We start from the raw sequence: 20,601 nt of genomic DNA on the forward strand, positions 1-20,601 counted from the left end.
ATCCCCTGTAGCACACATATCATGATATGCACAAACCAAGGCGGGAATCTGGAGTACCAGCTCTTCTGGCCGTCTAGCGCTTATCGTAACAACCGATGATTGGCGCCCATACATCCAGCCATCAACTGCCACGACCCACAGTCGACAGTCAGTGGCTTTGTACACATACCCTTAGACACACTTACTGACACTATTAACTTTATATCTTCGCAACTTAACTTTACATAAAATTTCTCCATAACTCATAACCCTTCATGTACATAACCACATAGCATCATGATACCATTTTCATTTCCTTCTCATTTGCAGAAAAACCATCTCAACTTACATAATAGACTTTTAACATATTTCCATAATATCATATCATTTTCTAAGAACCTATCCCCCGTAGGTTCGGCATCATTCCCAAGGAAAATGGAGCGATACAAAGCTCCGTAACGGTCAAAATGAAAGACACCAAGATAACTTTGCTTAACTTATTCCATCAACAATAACCTCATTAATAAAATATAAATCATAAGGTGGTTGCCACGCGGATTATTATTATTAAAGAGTGGAACCGAGTAAAGGTGAGGGAGGGTTTAGAATACAAGAAACCTCGAAGACTTTCACGAGAAATAAATAACGCGAGGAGAGGGTTAGGAGCTTGCCTTTATTTGGCTAGTTCTTGCCCTTTTTGCGCTCCTGATGCGAAGTAAAATATTTCTAGCAGTTAACATAACCGTGGCTTAAATTAATTAATTCTAACCACGTAAACTGTATAATTTAACCATATAAAATCTATGATTTAAACATATAACACTTATATAAATTTTACCCATTTACTTGAATATTTTAAACACCAATTAATCACCAAAATCTCTTAATTTTCTTGACTTTTTCTTCCTTCCCAACTGCTGCTCGCGAGCCCTTCGTCTTCTCCCTTAATTTCTCTCTTCCTCTCTCTCATTTACTCCCTGTTTCTTGGCAACAAAAGTGGCCGAAATGGCCACTGGAATGGCCTTAAATTGCCTTCAATGCTTGCTGCCTAAGCTTTGCCTTGTATATATCAACTTAAGTGGCTTTTAAACCACAAATTGGAATGGCCAAGGATGAGCCACGCCACTCACACATACAAATATATATATATATATATATATTAACTAATTAGTTTAATTTAATTTAATTTGATTAACTCTTTTATTATTATTATTATTATTATTATTATGATTTATATTATTATTGTTATTATTTTTATTATAATTTATTTTATTATTTTCATAAATACATTCAATTAATTTAATTAATCATCTTAATTTCCTATTTCTTCAAAATATCATAAATAAATATTTCTCGAAGATTTTCAAATATTCTAAAATATCCTCAAACACCCAAATTAATTATTTTTACTTGTCTCCAAAATTTTTTGGATGCTACAAGTGTAGCAACGGGTGTTTCCCCCTCTCCCCCTCTCTTTTTCTTTCTTTCCCCGTATTTCTTTTATTTTGGTTGAAAAATGCTACTAGATACTAAAATTTCTTTTTCTTTTCTTTTTTTTTTCTATATCTCTTTCCTTTCTTTCACTGCTCTCTCTATATTGTTTATCAAACCCCAACTTAGTCATTGGTCTTGATCACTAGTTAAGGTTTTGATTTGAAATCCCAACAATCAATTCCCAATGATCACTAAGGTTCTGAAATGCGAGAGAGATGAGATAGAAAAATAAAAAATTATTTTATCTCATTTTTTAATGACAAGAAAAGACTGAACAATTTCTCAAATAAGAAGAAAGACTTCTATAGTTATGTCAAATTTTAAGAGTAATTACTGTAATTTACAAAAATAAATAGCCCTAGCATGATACTTGACCATGTTGGATACTATCTTAACACTCCCCTAATTGTGTTACTAAAATTTTGAAATCTATAGCTTTTTGACTCAATGCATTTTAACTAGGAATCTATGGATCATTGAATGAATTTCACGTCATAATATAATTCAAGAGGTGAAAAATGTAATACTAGAGTGATTATTAAGAAGTCAACTTTTAAATAAAGGAAAAATTGTAATAAGAATCCTCATATTTCAAAAATAATAATAATCTCTCTTGTTAGTAAATAACGGGACAAAATAACTATTTTTTCCTTTAATATATTCTCTCACCTCTTTAGTTTAATTTAAAAAAAATAAAAATAAACTAGTGGTTGTTGGTGACCTACAACCACTATATATCTAGGTTCAATCAAATTAGATGTATCTCAAACCCAAATACAAGTTAAGTATAAGAGAAAAAGAAAGACAGATATATGTTTTTATGCCATCGATGTTATACCACTATGTAAATTATCACTATCGTTGTGAAATTCCTCTCTTATTGTTGTTTGAGAAAACTTTCTTTACAAATCAAAAGTTTTCATTTGTAAAGAGAATGAAAAAAAGAAAAAAAAAGAAAGAAAGAAGTGGCAAAGATGTTGATGTTATCACCAGAGATAAGGGCCACAATTGTAGTGTTTAGTGGCAGACTTACGTGAGAGAGAGAGAGAGAGAGAGAGAGAGAGGGGGGGGGGGGGGGGGGGGGGGCGAGAAAACCTTCTTACTGTAGAGAGCGAAAGAAAGAAAGAGAAAGGGAGAGGTGGCCAAAAATAAAATGGTGACATCGTAACCAAAGATAAAGGATCACCATCGCTGTCGCCGCTAGAAAACTAAGCGAAAGAAAAAAATAAAGGCGAGAGAGAATAAAGTTTAAGAGCCAAGATAAAAAAAATGAATAAAAAAATTAAATATAAAGTAATTTTAATCATATTTAACTGAAATTAACTAACATCAAATAACATATTACTGATCCTCGAAGATACTTTCTATATTTTCCCGAACGTCATAGATAATTCATACAGTTATCCTAAGTCTCATGGGTACCACATCTAATTTTCCCTTAAATAAATTCCTAAGGAACTTCTTACTTTGATCTCTATTTTATCATCTTGCAATTAACATGGTTTTCCCATTAAAATATAAATAGGAATTCTAGAAAACCAGGGAAGTGGTCATGGCCATAAACTTATGCACCATAGGTACAAAATACTGAAGCCATTCACTAAGGCCATAGGAGTCAGCAAAACAGCAAAAAGCACATAGGCACTGATGAGTAAGTAGTTCAGTTTACAAAATCCAGTGTCTATAGCTAGCACCACCAGTCCTCTATATACCTAGCAGCCACACTTCTTTCAGGCCCCAAAAAACTCTGCACGTCTTTCTTTAGGAGTTCATTTTGTTCCATGATCATCAGCCGAGCTAGGTTGCCGAGGAACATTTCCAGGATGATTCACCGGCAACTGCAGGCCGGATGGGGATTCCACGGGCGATGAAATACCACTTTGCTTCGGAGGGGATAACCAAGGATCGTCATCTTCATTTGCAAGATCCTCCCATACGGGAATTGCCCCCGTGAGAGTCTTAACCGCAAACTCTAGGCATGGATCTGACCAAGAATCCCCAAACGAATAGATGCCTCGCGATGCTGCGTCTTCCTTGTGTTTAATCTCTATTTGCTGCTCCTCCGGGGGCTTCTTGGTCTCAGAGCTGCTCTGAGTTACATTGCCGAGGGACTCCAAACAAGGTATACCAGAGTTTCTAGCCGCAGCATTAAGAACGCATTCACCTAACGCCAAGTTGACTGCCATCTCAGGTTTGAGCCCCGCAAGTCGTTTTGAAGACCTGCACTCGTTGCTGCTACTGCTGCTGTTATTCTTTCGCTTGTCATTCTCTATCGATTTCTCCTCTAGCAGAGTCTCAGTTGAGTCCCTCTGCACATAGGCAACATTCATATCCAATGGTTGCAACAAAAAAGGTGGGCTCAATAAGCTCTAGTTTCTTTTTCAAATATTTCATGGAAAAGTTCAGAGAACTCGGAATAAGATGTCATCTAACAATGAAGCATAGATTAAATTCAGTACAGGCTATTTCGCTCACCTTCTAGCCAATCTAGACAATGATATTTGAATAATGAAAATTTAACGACCTACCAGGGGCCAAATGGGAGCTAACCTAATAAGGACACTTCAAGAAGTGTCTACTCAATTCATTATATGATCATATGCTGTGAACTTTAGCGAACAACGCAAGTCATTAGATGCATAACATTAGCAAAGTTGGCTAATCATTGCCCCTTGTGCTCAAACCTTCATCTGTAGGGAACAAGAATTCGAAGCATGCATGAAAAACTGAACCTAGCAAATTCTGAAATACTAAAAGGATTTCTAGGCTGCTTTTCCGAGATATGTGAACATGAACTCGTGCAGTAGTTCGTGTACACAAAAGAGTATCAATGACAATCCTTGGATGAACTAAACACCATGTAATCTAACCCTTCAAATTTCTAACATTGACATTCAAAACACTAAGGGCATGCTCAGTTCCAGAAAACATTTTCTAATTTTTCTATTGAATGATTGAATCTCCAACAAAGTAGAAAACACAAATTTTCAACTTAAAACCGTGAATTGCAAAACACCAAGAAAGATGTTTCCCAAATTTTCTAGAAACGAATGCTATTGCCTTTTGAAACATAAAATGTTACACATTTAGTTATAAGATTAGAGTTAAAATGTTACATAAAATGTCACAATTGAAGAGGCCCTAAGTATTTCCAAACAACCTCCAATATGGCATAAGAGAGTCCCACCAAAATGATACTGTAAACAGTATAATGCGCATACGAGGAAATTTTGCTGCTGCATTTGTGATACCATGTAGCATTAGTACAACAGAGAAATTACGACTCTGATAAACCACAAACATAGACAAATTGATAAAGCAACCATGAACAGGGGGGCACAGAGCAAGATGTACACTTACAGAAGTCTCTTCATTTAAAAATCCGATGTCGTCCCTTTTCCTTGGTTTAATAGCACACCTACTAATGTCTCCAGTTTCCACATAGCGTAAAGCATCTTTCAAAGAGCGAAATACATATCTACTTACAGGATCAGTGTAGTACTGTAATAAGTAGAACTCCATTAAAATCCATAAAACATTTCAAATTCTTAAAGGCCTGAAAGTGTAGAGACCCAAAACACCAACTAATTCACAGTGCAATAAAAGGAAGATTCAGTAAGATGCCTTATCCATTCCAAAAACAGTACACACTTGGTGCATGTGCGGAGACAGGGAGGGATCAAACAAGATATATCAAAGAAATACAAGATTCAGTACCGGGTCTTTTCTGATCCCATCTTCTTTCTTTTCATATTTGATTTCTTTTGTCCATCCTGGAGGCAGCTCATCAGGTGTAGCCATCATCACAACCTATATAGCACTTCAAAAATCAGAGTTTGATCCACTCTTAAGATAGTGTAATAATATGCAATGTATCAAAATTAATCTTGGATAATTTGACTCTGGAACCAACCTTTCTCAAAGACTGATTGCCAAAGGTTATTTGATTCTGTTTCGGTGCACAACTTACCCCCTTTGGAATTTTCAGATTTTGAGACTGCTCTAGATCCACAGTACTTTTGACTCCAGTTAATTGTTCCATGTTGAGCTGAAAACATAGGAAATTTAACGTAAATAATAATAGAACTCATTAAATCCAGTAACTAACATATACCACAATTATGGATTTCCTTGAAGACTGTAAGGCACTAAAAACTTAATAGAAATAATCAAGTGAAGTTTTTCCTGTACTAGTTTCTTAACAGTATCATTCTAGTATATACAATATTGGATGGTCAATTTAATTAAGGCAATACAAAAAGTAAAAAAACAGCATTCTTTTTTCATATTGCAGGCAGATATAAATGAATCGTTGAATAGAAATTGCTCAAAATGGATAGCAGATTGCATGAGGGTCATCCTAACTATTAAATACTTAAATCTTTAATTTAACACCTCATGACATCACAATATGACAGCACACGATCCTGTTAGTATCAAGAAAGGATCTGTAAAAGAATATGAACTCACTTTTAAAATTGAATATTGGATTGCAAGACAAATACCAAACAAAAAATTTGCAGACCCACATTACATTACATAAAATTAACTGGAGGAATGTTGACACTTTGCTAGCAGAAAAGGTGCCAATTTCTTTTTGTTATGAAACACGGCTGTTATCCTTCATAGTGTTGAGATACCTTAACACCTCTGGCTTTGAACCAAAGTATTAAGATTCCCATTCACTAGACATGAACTTGTACAGTGTATAGTCCATGCATATAAAAGAATATGAATGAGAATTCTTGGATGAACCAAGCACACTACATAATCAAACCCTTCAAATTTCTAACTTCAACATTTAAAATAAATTATTTCCAATCACTTCTTGTTCTTTGACCTCCAATACAACATAAGAGAGTTCCATCAAATTGAAATTATATAGAGGATAACATGCATGCAAGGAAATTTTGCTGCTGCATTTGTCACACAATGTGACTTCATTTCAAAGAATTTCTTCTGAGTGACCACAGGTTCAACAACTCTTCCCAATTTTTCTGAATTTCACCATGTTTATTGAAGTTACACTCCTTCAGTTAACTAGTAATAAAATAAAGATGTTACAACAAGAACCATTCATAGCTCAAATTCCGTACAACAGATAAATTAAGACTCTTACTGATGAGAACGTCAAACATAAAAAAATTCATAAAGCAACAATGAAGAGGAGCACAAAGTAAGATACACACTTACAGAAGTCTCTCCATTTAAAAATCCCATTTCTTCCCTCTTCTTTGGTTTAGTAGCACACCTACTAATATCTCCTGTTTCCACATAGCGTACAGCATCTTTCATGGAGAAGAATACATATCCACTTACAGGATCAGTGTAGTACTGTAATAATTAGAACTCCATTGAAATCCGCATAAAATTTCAAATTTGAGAAAGGGCTGAAAGTATAGAGCTTCAGATCAAAGATATACAAGATTCAGTACCGGGTCTTTTCTGATCCCATTTTGCTTCCTTTGAATTTTGATTTCTTTTATCCATCCTGGAGGTAGCTTATCAGGTGTAGTCATCACAACCACACCCTACATATATCACTTCAAGCATCAGAGTTTGATCTCCTACTAAGCGAACTTAATAATATGCAATCTATCAAGATTAATCTTAGGTAATTTACTCTGGATACCTTTCTCAAAAACTGCTTGCTAAACGTCACTTGTTTCTGTTCTGACACACAACATATTTCCTTTGGAGTTCCCATATTTTGAGATTGCTCCAGATCCATAGAAGTTTCATCTCCGGTTAATTGATGCATGTTGAGCTGCAAACATAGAAAATTTAGGTGCTAAAAACATTATTAAATAATCAAGCAAAGTTTTTCCTCTGTTAGCTTCTTCAACAGTATCATTCTAGTATTACAACATTGGATGGTCAACTTCATTCAGGCAAATATAAAACGCAAAAACAGCCTTAAGTTTTCAATATTGCAGGCAGATATTAATGAATCTTTCAGTGGAAATTGCACGAAAAGAATAGCAGATTGCACAAGGATCTTACTAAGTATTAAAATGTAAGTTTTTTATTAACACCTCATTATCACAATATGACAGTATTTTATTAGAATCAAGAAAGGATCTGATAAATCAATATGAACTAGCTTTTAAAATTGAACAACTGATTGCAATGCAAACACCAACGGCCCGTTCAGTATCCAGACAAAATAGTGATTGGACTAAATAAGTACTCTATATTTGGTATGTCAAATTATGAACGAGGTATACTATTGTTAATTGTCAAATGACCAATTTTCCCATTTGACTTATGAATGATGAATCAAACCAACAAAAACAATTTTGCAGAAGTTGCTGAACCAATTAAAGGGAAATCACACTTGAAACACAAGCCAAGAACACAAGACCTACAAAGCTGCAAAGATGAGCCGAAGCTAACAGCAAACACTCGTGAACTGGGAGTAAGGCTAGATAACAGAAATCAGAAAGAGATTGACAAAGCTCTAGAATAGGAGACACAGTAAGAATTCATGGGGAAATATGCTCGAGCAAAAACTTTTGACATGTTTTTGGTTTTAATTTCTAATTTTCCCTCAACCAATTGCTGAACAAGATTAAATGCAAGACCAAAAAGCAGTCTTAACAGTCCAGAGAAGCAAAATAAGTGCTAACAGGTGAAAACCCCAAAACCAATGTTAACAGTCATAGAAGAACCCCAAAATCAGAAGCAGCAAAATAGTGTTAACAAAATCAGAAGATCCAAAATCAGGAGGAGGAGGAGAAAAATTGAACAAGACCAAGATCTGTCCCGATCGATGGTCGCAATGATGTTGCGGGTGAGATAGAGAGAGAGAGACAGACACAGACAGAGTTCTGATTGTGGTGGTGGCCAGTGGGATCAGAAAAAGAAGGGAACATCGTCTTTGCAAATATGAATAGACTTTTTTTCAGCAGTTTTTCACAAGAAAAATGTTTATCTTTATCCTCCCAGCCTCAAAGGAATGGTCTGTCTTTAATGAAAACCTTCTTTTTAATTAGAATTGATTGTCCATACCCATCCAAAAGCTGCATTCGGCAGAGATAGAAGAAAGAGTGATGAGACAAAGGGTTCTGAAGAATGAGGAGTGAGAATGTGCATTTGATTTGTATGCATAGGGGCAAATTGTCCAAATGTTGCAAACAGTTAATCCCACCGAAGTGGGAGTACTAATACTGGGGGGGAGGTGGGACAAATTTGTTCCGGTGTTCAGCTAACCCCTTCTGACATGACATACCAAACATGGTAATATTGTGTCAGAAGGTATTACCTTGAAGCAAAACTCCTACCAAATGACTCAAGCAATAAATTAACAAACACGAGTTATAGAAAATTAACTAGAGGATAATGTGAACAAACATTGCTAGTAGAACAAACTCCAATTTCTTTCCCTTGTGAAATGCAGCTCTTATCCTTCACAGTGTTATACCTAGACAACTTTGGCTTAGAGCGAAACTTATTCCCAGTCACTAGACATGAACTCGTATAGTGTATAAAAGAATATCAATGAGAATCCTTGGACAAACTAAACACCACATAATCAAACCCTTCAAGTTTCTAACCTTGACATTCAAAAATAAATATTTCCCAGCACTTCTTGTTATTTAACCCCCAAATATGGCATAAGAGTCCCGTCAAGATTCAAAATCATACTATACACAATGTAAAGTGCTTATGAGGAAATTTTGCTGCTGCATTTGTCATACCATGTAATTTCACTTCAAAGCGAATTTCTTTTGAGTGACCATGAGTTAAACAAATGTTCCCAATTTTTCTGAATTTCACCATGCTTATTAATATCACACTCATTCAGTTAACAAGTAATTCAATAAAGATGTTAACAATGCACAAAAAACAGAACCACTCGTAGCTCAAATTCAGTACAACAGAGAAATTAAAACTCATATACTGATGAGGACCTCAAACATAAAGAAATTGATAAAGCAATAAAGAACAAGGGCACAGAGCAAGATGTACACTTACAGAAGTCTCTCCATTTAGAAATCCTATTTCTTCCCTCTTCTTTGGTTTATTAGCACACGTACTAATATCTCCAGTTTCCACATAGCGCAAAGCATCTTTCATGGAGCGGAATACATATCCACTTACAGGATCAGTGTAGTACTGTAATAATTAGAACTCCATTGAAATCTGCATAACATTTCAAATTCCACAAGGGCAGAAAATATAGAGCCCCAGAACCAATTAATTCACAATGCAATCAAAACAAGTTTTGGTAAGATGCATATCCATGCCAAAATATTACATTCATGGTGCATGCATTTTGGGGGGGGGGGGGGGGGGGAGAGAGCAACTGAGATTCATTACCGGATCTTTTCTGATCCCATGTTGTTTCTTTTCAAATTTGATTTCTTTTATCCATCCTGGGGGTAGCTCATCAGGTGTAGTCATCACAATCACACCCTATATATCACTTCAAGAATCAAATCTTGATCCCATATTGATTGAACTTAATAATATGCAATCATAATTAATAGTACATAATTTGACTCTGGAACCAACCTTTCTCAAAGGCTGCTTCTTGCTAAATGTCATTTGATTCTGTTCCAACACACAGCTTATTTCCCTTGGAGTTTCAATATTTTGAGATTGCTCAAGATCCATAGAAGTTTCAGCTCCAGTTAATTGATCCATATTGAGCTGAAAACATAGAAAAATTAATGCAAATAATGGTAAAACTTGTTAAACCCAGTCACCAACATAATTTGCATATACAATAGTATCAAGGTGATATAAAAATAACTTAATCAAGTGAAGTTTTTCCTCATTGGCTTCTTCAACAGTATCATTCTAGTATATACAACATTGGATGGTCAATTTCATTAAGGTGATATAAAAATAGCCTTCTTTTTTCACATTGAAGGCAGAAAGAAATGAACCGTACAATGGAAATTGCTTGAAATGGATTAACAGATTGAATGAAGGTCTTATTAACTATTAAATAAATTTTCAATTTAACACCTCCTAATATCACAATATGACAGTACATGTGATAGGAATCATAACAAGTAAAAGGCACTAGCTTTATGTGATTACAAGTTTTTGATTTTATCAAAATTCATTTTTAGTTTTATGAGGAATTTTGTGGGTTATGTGAAGAATTTGGTATAAGATTACCATATTAGGTAACATTAGTTTTAAAAGAGTTTTTGTTGTTTTACGAGCTTTATCAAGCCTATATATGTGGCTCATTAGTGCAAGCCGAAAATATATTATTTGATTGATCAATTAAATAAAAACTATTGATTTTTCTCTGTTGAAATCCCCCCCCCCTGTTTCAGGCTTCCTTCTCCCTCTATATACTTCTTCTCTTTTTTCCCCCTATTTCTTCTCTTCTTCTTTAATTTTTTTGCAATGTTTCTACTTTCCATCATCAACGTGATGCTGTTAGAATCAAGAAAGAATCCAATAAATAAATATGAATTCACTTTTAAAATTGAATATCTGATTGCAATACAAATACAAAGCAATAAATTCACAGACAGACATTACAGAAAATTAACTTGAGGATATCGTGAACGAACATTGCCAGCAGAACCAGTGCCAATTTCTTTTTGTTGCAAAACATAGCTGTTATCCTTCATACTGTCAAGATACCTAAACACCTCTGGCTTTGAATGAAACTTTTTCCCAGTCACTGGATCAGTGTAGCACTGCAATAAACCCAAAATTAATAATAACATCAAGGAAAATATTTGAGTACCAGGACTAAATAACTAATATGTTATTCAAGCAATATTGAGGGATGCAATTATATTTTCTTACAGAATTTTTCTATAGGCTGGTAAACATAAGATGATATTAACAAGAGTTTTTCCAAAATTGAGTGGTGTGTTATTTGGATATGATAAAAATTTGCTTGAATATTCATATAATATAAGATGAATATTACACTTACAAATGCAATTTCTTAGAATGGGTCACCAAAATCATCTTTTAACACAACATCCTAAACAATAACATAACCCATCCAAACCATCCTAAACAATAACATAACCCACCCAAACCATGGGGTATAATAACTTCTAACAGACAATTGAGAAAGCATTTCAGGCATCAATGGGAATTGAAACAAAAAATAATAAATAAGGAACTTAACAAAATAAGAGAATGGAATACAAACATTTCTACTTAGAAAAAGAAGTTCAATTTCTCGATGAGATTCTACTGGATCTGATGTTCCCCTTTAGATAGAATGAGCCTAGCAGCCATAAATGAGCATGCCTTTATGTTCACTCAGAATATGAGTGGAAAAAAAAAAAAAAAAACTCACCAGTAAAGGGGCATACATGCAATTATGAGAAAAAATTTAGTAAGTCCCCAAAAGGCATAAATGCTGCAATAACTCACATTGTCAATTGGAAATGGCCATTGTCCACAACAAACTGAGAAATGCTTGAGCAAATGATTAAAAGGCCCAAATTCTTGACTAAAAAGGGTACTCTTTGGCATTGTAAATGTCATAACTTTCTTCACTAGAAAAAGGTACTGTTTAGCATAAGAAATGTCATAATTTTCACCAATATGTACTTGCAACTGTTAGCCCTTAGTGCTTAACTGCTGTTAAATAAGATAAGTAAGGGAGTATTAGTGTATTTATTTTTAAGTAAATGTATGTATATATATGCTTATGTTGTTCTCTTGAGGTATATACAAACAGTTCCTTTGTATTTATCTAACATGGTATCAGAGCCCAAACCCTAACCTAACCCTAGCCACCGCCGCCGTCAGCCGACGCCATCACTGCCAGTCGCTTCGCCTCTCGCCGTCGTCATCACCGCGGGTCTCTTCGTTGACTGCTGGTCCCTCACTGTCGCGGCTCTTCTTCTCCAGATCGCGGCTCCTCTTCTCCAGATCCGGTCCGGCCGTTCCCAGATCTCGCCTTTCCCGTCGCCGCGCCTGTGCCCTCACCGTCGTTGCACCTGTGTCCTCGCCGTCGCCACGCCCGCGCCCGCGCCCGAGCTCGCCCTCCAAATCTGACCGCACCCGAGCTCGCCCTCACTGTCGCCGCCTCTATCCTGGTCATCTCTCCGTTGCCTTCGCTGCGCCTGTCTAGATCCGGCCATCCTCAGGCGAACTCCGGTGACAGCTTCAGCTTTTGTGCTCCAGATCTGCCCAAATCTGGTATTGCACCAGATCTGTTCTTTCTTCTCCTTGGTCGTGTAATCAAATCTGCTCCAGATCTGCTGTTCTTTCTGCATCATGGATTCATCTCCAGCTCACTCTTCATCCACAAGCCGCTCCACCATGTCCACACCGATGACCATTCCCCATTTTTCGGGCACACCAGTTATTACAACGGAGAAATTGAGCGGACATAATTATCCCGCTTGGTCATGTGCAGTTGAAATTTGGTTTCTTGGTCATGGCCTTGAGGATCATTTATCGAAGACTATTTCAACTGTTTCTGAGGGGGATCAACCTCTTTGGCAGAGAGTGGATGCCCAGTTATTGAGTTTATTGTGGCAGACCATTGAGCTGACCTTAATGCCGATATTTCGACCTCTTCAGGAGTGTAGTGCCCTACAGACTCAGGCTCGTGAGCTGTATACTAGTGACATCACTCGTATTTATGATGTGATTGGTGCCTTGTTCAATTTACGACAGACTGATTTGGATATGACCACATATTTGGGTAAGTTTCAAGCTTCTATTACTGACTTTAACGAGTTGATTCCCTTTGATACCGATATCAAGAAACAACAGCAACAACGCGATCAAATGTTTACTATCCTCTGTCTTCATGGAATTCGACCAGAGCTTGACTCAGTTAAGACACAGATTCTCGGCAGTGCCTCTCTTCCTCCTCTGACAGAAGTATTTGCCAGACTACTTAGAGCCTCCTCTATTACTGTTGATCGTGGCATGTCCGTTGCTGGAGGTCACTCCGCCCTAGTTACGACCCCGACTGGTCGTGGTGGTCGTCGAGGTGGTTGTCGTCCACGGCCCCAGTGCTCCTATTGTAATCGCCTTGGTCACACTAAAGAGACTTGTTATCGCCTACATGGACGTCCATCTCATGCAGCCAGTACTGCTAACATGGTTGTGGGCGCTTCAGAGGGTCAGACATCTATCACACCCAGTGATTCCTCACCAGTGACTATCTCCGAGGGGGAGTATGCTCAATTTCTTCAGTTCCAGGTAGCACAACAGGCTACTTCACCTGTCACATCCTTTGCTGACACTGGTAACCCTATTGCCTGCTTTACTAAGTCTTCATCTTCTCTTGGCCCATGATCTTTGACTCTGGTGCCACCAATCACATGTCTGGTAATCGTTCTCTCCTATTTCATGTTCAAACTTCGCAGTCTCTACCTCATGTTACATTGGCTGATGGCTCTCAAGCCTCAGTCACGGGTATTGGTACCGCATTACCTCTTCCTACTTTACCATTATTATCTGTTTTACATTTACCACAATGTACCTTTAATTTGTTCTCTGTCAGTCAACTCACTCGCAATCTTAATTGCTTTATAACTTTCTCGTCTGATTCTGTTATTATGCAGGATCGGGGGACTGGACGGACGATTGGCACGGGGCTTGAGTCTCACGGTCTCTACTATCTGTCTCTCCCTGCTTCTTCAGCGGCGTGCATGACAACAACTTCCCCACTACAAGTCCATTGTTGATTGGGGCACCCATCTCTTCCCAATCTCAAGAAGATAGTTCCCAGTCTCTCTAGTATTTCTTCCTTAGAGTGCGAGTCTTGTCAATTTGGGAAACACATTCGTAGTTCTTTCCCAAGTAGAATTACTAAACATGCTAGTTCTCCTTTTTCAGTAGTCCATTCAGATGTATGGGGTCCCAGTCGTGTCAGTTCACAAGACGGTTTTCGTTATTTTGCAACATTTATTGATGATTTCTCTCAGACTACATGGTTATATTTAATGAAAACGCGTTCAGAGTTTTTTTCAGTCTTCACTACATTTTGTGCTGAAATTAGAACACAGTTCAATTTGCCTATCCGTGTTCTTCGTAATGATAATGCTCTTGAACATTTGTCTCTCCCATTTAGATCTTATATGGCATCCAATGGGATTCTTCACCAGACTTCGTGTCCTAGAACCCCACAACAAAATGGGGTAGCTGAACGCAAGAATCGCCATTTAATTGAGATAGCCCGCACGCTTCTTCTTCATATGCATGTTCCACTTCAATACTGGAGTGATGCTGTCTTAACTGCATGTTACTTAATTAACCGCATGCCATCTTCTGTCCTTAATGACCAGATTCCTCATTCCATTCTTTTTCCTCAGGTTGACTTATATTCTTTTCCCCCTCGTATCTTTGGGAGCACGTGCTTTGTTCACCATCTTGCCCCAGGTCGTGATAAGTTATCTGCTCGTTCCGTCAAATGTGTTTTTCTGGGTTATTCTCGCCTTCAAAAGGGGTATCGTTGCTACTCTCATCAATTAACTCGATGTTTTGTTTCAGCGGATGTTACCTTCTTTGAGTTATCTCCTTATTTCCCTTCTTCATCTGCGATCTCCGATTCTGTCTGTTGGGTTACCTTTACCTGTTCCTTCTCTTGACCTCACATCACCTCCATCTCCAACGCCTTCACCATCTCCACCATCCTTTGCCTCTCGCCTTGATCGCTCTGATCTTCAGGTCTATCAACGGCGTCCACATCTCGTGGCCCAACTAGCACCGACTGTTGTCGCTAGTCCGTGAGAGCCGTCTCCTGACTCATCCCCGGTGCCAACTCGTTCTTCCTCCTCTGGTCCGTCGCCTTTGACTTTTGATCTTGACTTGCCTATTGCTCTTCGTAAAGGTACTCACCATCCTATCTCCCATTTTGTTAGCTATGATTATTTGTCCCCTGGATATTCTGCTTTTGTTTCTTCTTTATCGTCTGTTTCACCTCCTAAATCTGTTCCCGAAGCTCTTTCCCATCCAGGGTGGCGGGCTGCTATGGTCGAAGAAATGTCTACTTTACATTCCACTGGGACTTGGGACTTAGTACCTCTTCCCAAGGGTAAGTCTACTGTTGGTTTTCGTTGGGTTTACACTGTTAAAGTTGGCCCTAATGGTCAGATTGATCGTCTTAAGGCTCGCCTTGTTGCTAGAGGATACACTCAGGTTTATGGTCTTGATTATGGCAATACATCCTCTCCTGTTGCTAAGATCTTCTTTGTTCGTCTTTTCTTATCCCTTGCTGCTATGTTTCATTGGCCTCTTCATCAATTGGACATAAAAAATGCCTTTCTCCATGGCGATTTACAGGATGAGGTGTATATGGAGCAACCTTTTGGCTTTGTTGCTCAGGGGGAGTCTGGACTGGTGTGTCGCCTTCAAAAATCTTTATATGGTTTAAAACAGTCTCCTCGAGCTTGGTTTGGTCGATTTAGTTCAGCTGTTCTTGAGTTTGGGTTAACTCGGAGTGAAGCTGATCATTTTGTTTTTCATCGTTCTCAGTCTAGCCGCCACATTCTTCTAGTGGTGTATGTTGATGATATAGTACTTACAGGGGATGATGATGTTGGTATCACTGAATTAAAAGCACATCTTCACCAACAGTTTCAGACGAAGGATCTGGGTCCTTTGAGATATTTTTTGGGTATTGAGATAGCTCGGTCAAAGCAAGGCATCTATATTTCTCAAAGAAAGTATGCCTTGGATATGTTAGAAGAGACAGGATTGCTTGGATGTAAACCTACAGATACCCCTATGGATCCAAATATCAAGCTGTTACCGAGACAGGGGAAGCCTCTTTCTGATCATGGGTGCTACCGTCGATTAGTTAGGAAACTTAATTACCTCACAGTCACTCGTCCTGATATTTCATTTGCTGTGAGTATGGTAAATCAGTTCTTGGATTCATCTTGTGATAGTCACTGGGATGCAGTGATCCGTATTCTTCGATATATTAAGGCTACCCCTGGTCGGGGTATATTGTATCAAAATCATGGGCACAGTCAGATTGTGGGATATACAGATACTGATTGGGCAGGATCACCTAGTGACAGGAGATCCACATCTAGATACTGTGTTTTTGTGGGTGGAAACCTAGTCTCTTGGAAAAGTAAAAAGCAAACTGTTGCTGCCAGATCCAGTGCAGAGGCTGAATACAGGGCAATGGCCGTAACAACATGTGAGCTAGTGTGGTTGAAACAATTAATTGAGGAGTTAGGAGTTACGCAGGTTAAGCCTATGCAATTGGTTTGTGACAACCAGGCTGCAATGCATATTACCTCTAACCCTGTGTTTCATGAGAAAACCAAACATATTGAAATTGATTGTCATTTTGTTAGAGAAAAGGTGCTATCTGGGGATGTAGTTACAACATATGTGGGTTCCAATGATCCACTGGCTGATTTACTCACCAAGTCGCTTAGAGGGTCTCGTGTGAATTATATTTATACCAAGCTGGGCATGCTCAATATATATGCTCCATCTTGAGGGGGAGTGTTAAATAAGATAAGTAAGGGGGTATTAGTGTATTTATCTTTAAGTAAATGTATGTATATATATGCTTATGTTGTTCTCTTGAGGTATATACAAACAGTTCCTTTGTATTTATCTAACAGCTGCAAATTTCATACACATGCAAACAAGCAGATAACATGCTAACGAACAATGGAAGTTTTGTGAGTTCAACACAGAAGTAAAGATCTACTACCAAATTATTATAGCTGAAAATCTAAATTTCCACAAAAATTACAACCAGAGGTTTATACTGAGGGAAAACTCTATCAGCTATGATATATGAAAAGACAGAGCAAAGTGGAATATGGCAAGAAAACATAACTGTAATACCCCTAACAGATATTGTCTCTGTTTCCTTCCCTACCTTGTACTTTTTTCCATTGCTTATAGCTCTCAACTCCATAATCCATCCAGAAGGTAACCATTCAGGTGTTGCATTTGTTTTCGTTGCCAGCTGTCAACATTATGTATAACCACACATAAAAAATGGCCCATAGAAAGAGCAAGCAACAAATAATGCTCAAATCTTGGACTTACTCGCATAGATCTGTTTTTTGAACACCTCTCTTCACGGTTATTCTTTTGTTCATGTGCCTTGCAGCTAACATTGCCAATTCCAACATAGCGAATCAGATCATTCTTGGAATAAAACTTCTGTCCAGTTTTACAGTTGAAGTAGTGCTACAAACCAGATCACAGTATAAGGGCAATATCAGATCAGATCTATGAACATTTACTTGTAGTCACAACTAAACAACAAGTATAGCTTTCAGTACAGTAATATTTCTCTTTTGTTAGTGTTGAAACACTGTTCCCAAAATTACTATCACATTATTGTATGACTGGTAAACCTGACTAAACTATAGTTCCCACATTGAATTCAAGAATATTAAGGAAGATGAAAGAAGTTTGGGGATTATCAATCGTACAATGTGAGGTACTGGTCTATATATTCTTTACATTAAGAAAGAATATGATGCAGCAGACATAATAAACCTACAGAAGATAATAGTTGCATGTTAATGTAGACAGAAAGAGTTTTCAAAAGAAGATAAGCAACTACTTTGTCACTATAACAAGTCTCATCATGTATACAGTTAGACAATAATGCTGATGGACCTTGTAGATTTGTTAGCAGACTCTAGGTTTATAAGCAGTAATATGATTGGTGACCATAATTGGACTCACAATATCTAAGTACCATTGTCAGCGGCAGAAATAACAGAACGTGAAATATGGGCTATCCATTTGAATTTAACTGGTTTCAACCAAATGGCCTATGAATAATCCAACTGATCTCTGAAGTACTTAATTTAAATCAAAACATCATCTTTAGAAAGGTACTTGGTATAGCATAACATAGTATCTATATGAGTTAGCATACGATAAGGTGGCTGAGAGAACAAAGATGAAGGCTCTTAAACAAAATTCAAAGCACAGGGGAGAAAGGACATCATCACAAAAATAACTCTAAAAGAACACAGCCTAACTATTAGTTGGGAAAAGACCTTCAATATCATCCATTTTCTTTAGGAATCAAGAAGAAAGGCAGAAGCCTGTAATTTCTGACACTGCAAACAAGAAAGCTAGAAGTATTTGAGCATTCAAAACACAGTTCTTCTCCCCGTTGATAGATTCATTAAAATCGCAAATCCCCCACCACTTTGTCATCACCAACAAAAGAATCATTCAGGGAAAATTCAATGATAGATAGAGTTTGTTTCCTTAATTTATAGGAATATTCTTTTTATCTCATTTCACAAAGTGTTATTTCTGCTAATTTAGATCATAATCTTGTCATTTTGTTTTCGAAGTTCTGTGAAAATGCAACCCTTTTTCGACCAGCTCAATCTCCCAGTTGTCCAACCCAGCACACTTTTGTAATGAATGAATTCAAGCCGTCACTGGTTTAGAAAAAACATCCAAAGTTGCGGTTGATTCTGGCATGCATCCCACATCAAAGAATAAAGCCCCATCCTAGCTCTTGAGAGATACCAAGAAATTTCGAATCTACCAAGCTCTACCAAAAGCTAAAAAAAAAAAAATGTCATTCTCATTCTGTATGCGAACCATCCATGTAATCCAACTTCCTCATTTGTTGACTGTATCAACTTTATATTGCTCCATCGTCTTCTCCCACCGTGCGTTAGTATGAACACAGCAAACAAATAATGCAATTCCCAAAGCATGCAGGTGGTGTACATTAGTATTACTGCAATTAGTCACCACCTCACCAGTTGCAAGCTCGAAATGGCGGCAATCAACCGAAATCAAAACCCTAAAGTTGAAAAAAAAAAAGACACTACTCACTAGCGTACGAGCATTTACGAAGTAAGAATACCTTGACCTCTCGGCCGTCCTTGACTAAGACTTGCTCGGTCCAGCCAGCGGGAAGACAGTCGGGCGAATCTCCGGCGGCCATTACGGTAGACTCGGAGGCAAGTCGTTGGTAGAAAAGAGTTTCGGCACGACAATCTCGCGTGATGGGGCAAGTTTTCACGCAATGCGATGGAGGTGGGGTTGGTTGGTTGGTTCGAGGATCTTTAATATATGAATAAATGAATTAATTTGTGAAAGAAGTTTGAGTGGAAGAACACGTGGAGAGAGTCGAGACCAGAGTCGGAATTTTAGTACAGTACAGCTCCCTGAAATGATTCCTTCTCGGAGTTGCCATTTCTTTCTGCTTCGGGACGAGAGAAGAACCCCCCAAGTGCAGAGTAGTGAACGCTCTGTTTGGCTGCTCAACTTCAACGTGTGTTTTGTCATTTTCCTTCCGAGTGATACTGAGGTGGCTACGCGGCCGACCTGCACGTGTAAAATAAACAGTATGCCTACCCGGTCAAACATTGCCCTTAAAAGTTCGTGGGGTTCGGAAATTAATTTTTTAAATGCTTTTGTTGTTTTGCCTATTAAAAGATTAAAAAAAGATTTAAAATGTCAAAATAATTTTTTACGTTAAAATGTGTAAATTTTCATATAAACGGAGTCTCACATAATATGTAAATTATATAATTCTAAATATTCAAAAATTTCTGTTAGATTCTAAGAAAAAGATAAATAATTGTGTATAAAAAAATTTAATTCTAAAAAAATTTTAAAATATGAGAATAAACGTCATCTATAAAAATTTTAATCGTAACAAGATTAGGAAATATCAAGATAAACATTATTTATAAGAATTCTAATTCTAACATGATTAAAAAAAATTAAGATAGATGTTATTTGTAATAATTCTAATTCTAAACTATTTAAAATTATTCCACACCTCAAGTAAACACTCATTTCAAAAAAGTACGTCTCTAATATTGATATCAATACATCATTTATCATCTTTAGTATCTGATTTAAGTATCAAAACATGAATGTAAGAAAATAGTCCAAAAATCAAAGCACGAATACTCAAGAATGGTTCAAAAAATTGAACCACGAAGGCGCGAGAATTCTTGAAAAACTAAAGTGCAAATGTGTAATAATAGTTCAAAAAATTGAAGCACAAATACACGAGAAAGGTTCAAAAAATCGAAGCATGAATGCACTAGAACGGTTCATAAAATTAAAACACAAAAGAGCAAGAAAGGTTTAAAAAATCAAAGTGCAAACGCGCAAAAATGGTTCGAAAAACTAAAACACGAATGTTCAAAAAATCAAAGTGTAAAGAAGTGAGAATGGTTCAAAAAATTGAAG

General features: G+C 37.2%; 1 protein-coding gene across 10 annotated transcripts in view; it reads right to left on the reverse strand.

Annotated features, from left to right (window-relative positions):
• Nucleotides 1–3,051: 3,051 nt before the first annotated feature.
• Nucleotides 3,052–20,601, reverse strand: part of LOC127814199 (uncharacterized) — a 117,654-nt gene continuing 100,104 nt past the window's right edge. For 3 of the 10 annotated variants that reach the window (XM_052355536.1, XM_052355537.1, XM_052355532.1), the window contains 8 exons: nt 9,451–9,591; nt 7,106–7,240; nt 6,897–7,004; nt 6,667–6,807; nt 5,387–5,521; nt 5,191–5,283; nt 4,834–4,974; nt 3,052–3,782 (listed from right to left, as the gene is read on the reverse strand). In XM_052355536.1, coding sequence (XP_052211496.1) covers nt 3,243–3,782; nt 4,834–4,974; nt 5,191–5,283; nt 5,387–5,521; nt 6,667–6,807; nt 6,897–7,004; nt 7,106–7,240; nt 9,451–9,591 — 1,434 coding nt within the window. In that variant the 3' untranslated portion in view covers nt 3,052–3,242. Of the gene's footprint in view, nt 3,783–4,833; nt 4,975–5,190; nt 5,284–5,386; nt 5,522–6,666; nt 6,808–6,896; nt 7,005–7,105; nt 7,241–9,450; nt 9,592–9,795; nt 9,892–9,990; nt 10,129–10,991; nt 11,142–17,281; nt 17,372–17,454; nt 17,599–19,258; nt 19,636–20,601 lie in introns of those variants that run through there. The other 7 variants (XM_052355538.1, XM_052355539.1, XM_052355533.1 and 4 more) reach the window with 5 other exon arrangements.

This window comes from Diospyros lotus, chromosome 12 (assembly GCF_014633365.1).
Source record: "Diospyros lotus cultivar Yz01 chromosome 12, ASM1463336v1, whole genome shotgun sequence".
Lineage (NCBI taxonomy): Eukaryota > Viridiplantae > Streptophyta > Magnoliopsida > Ericales > Ebenaceae > Diospyros > Diospyros lotus.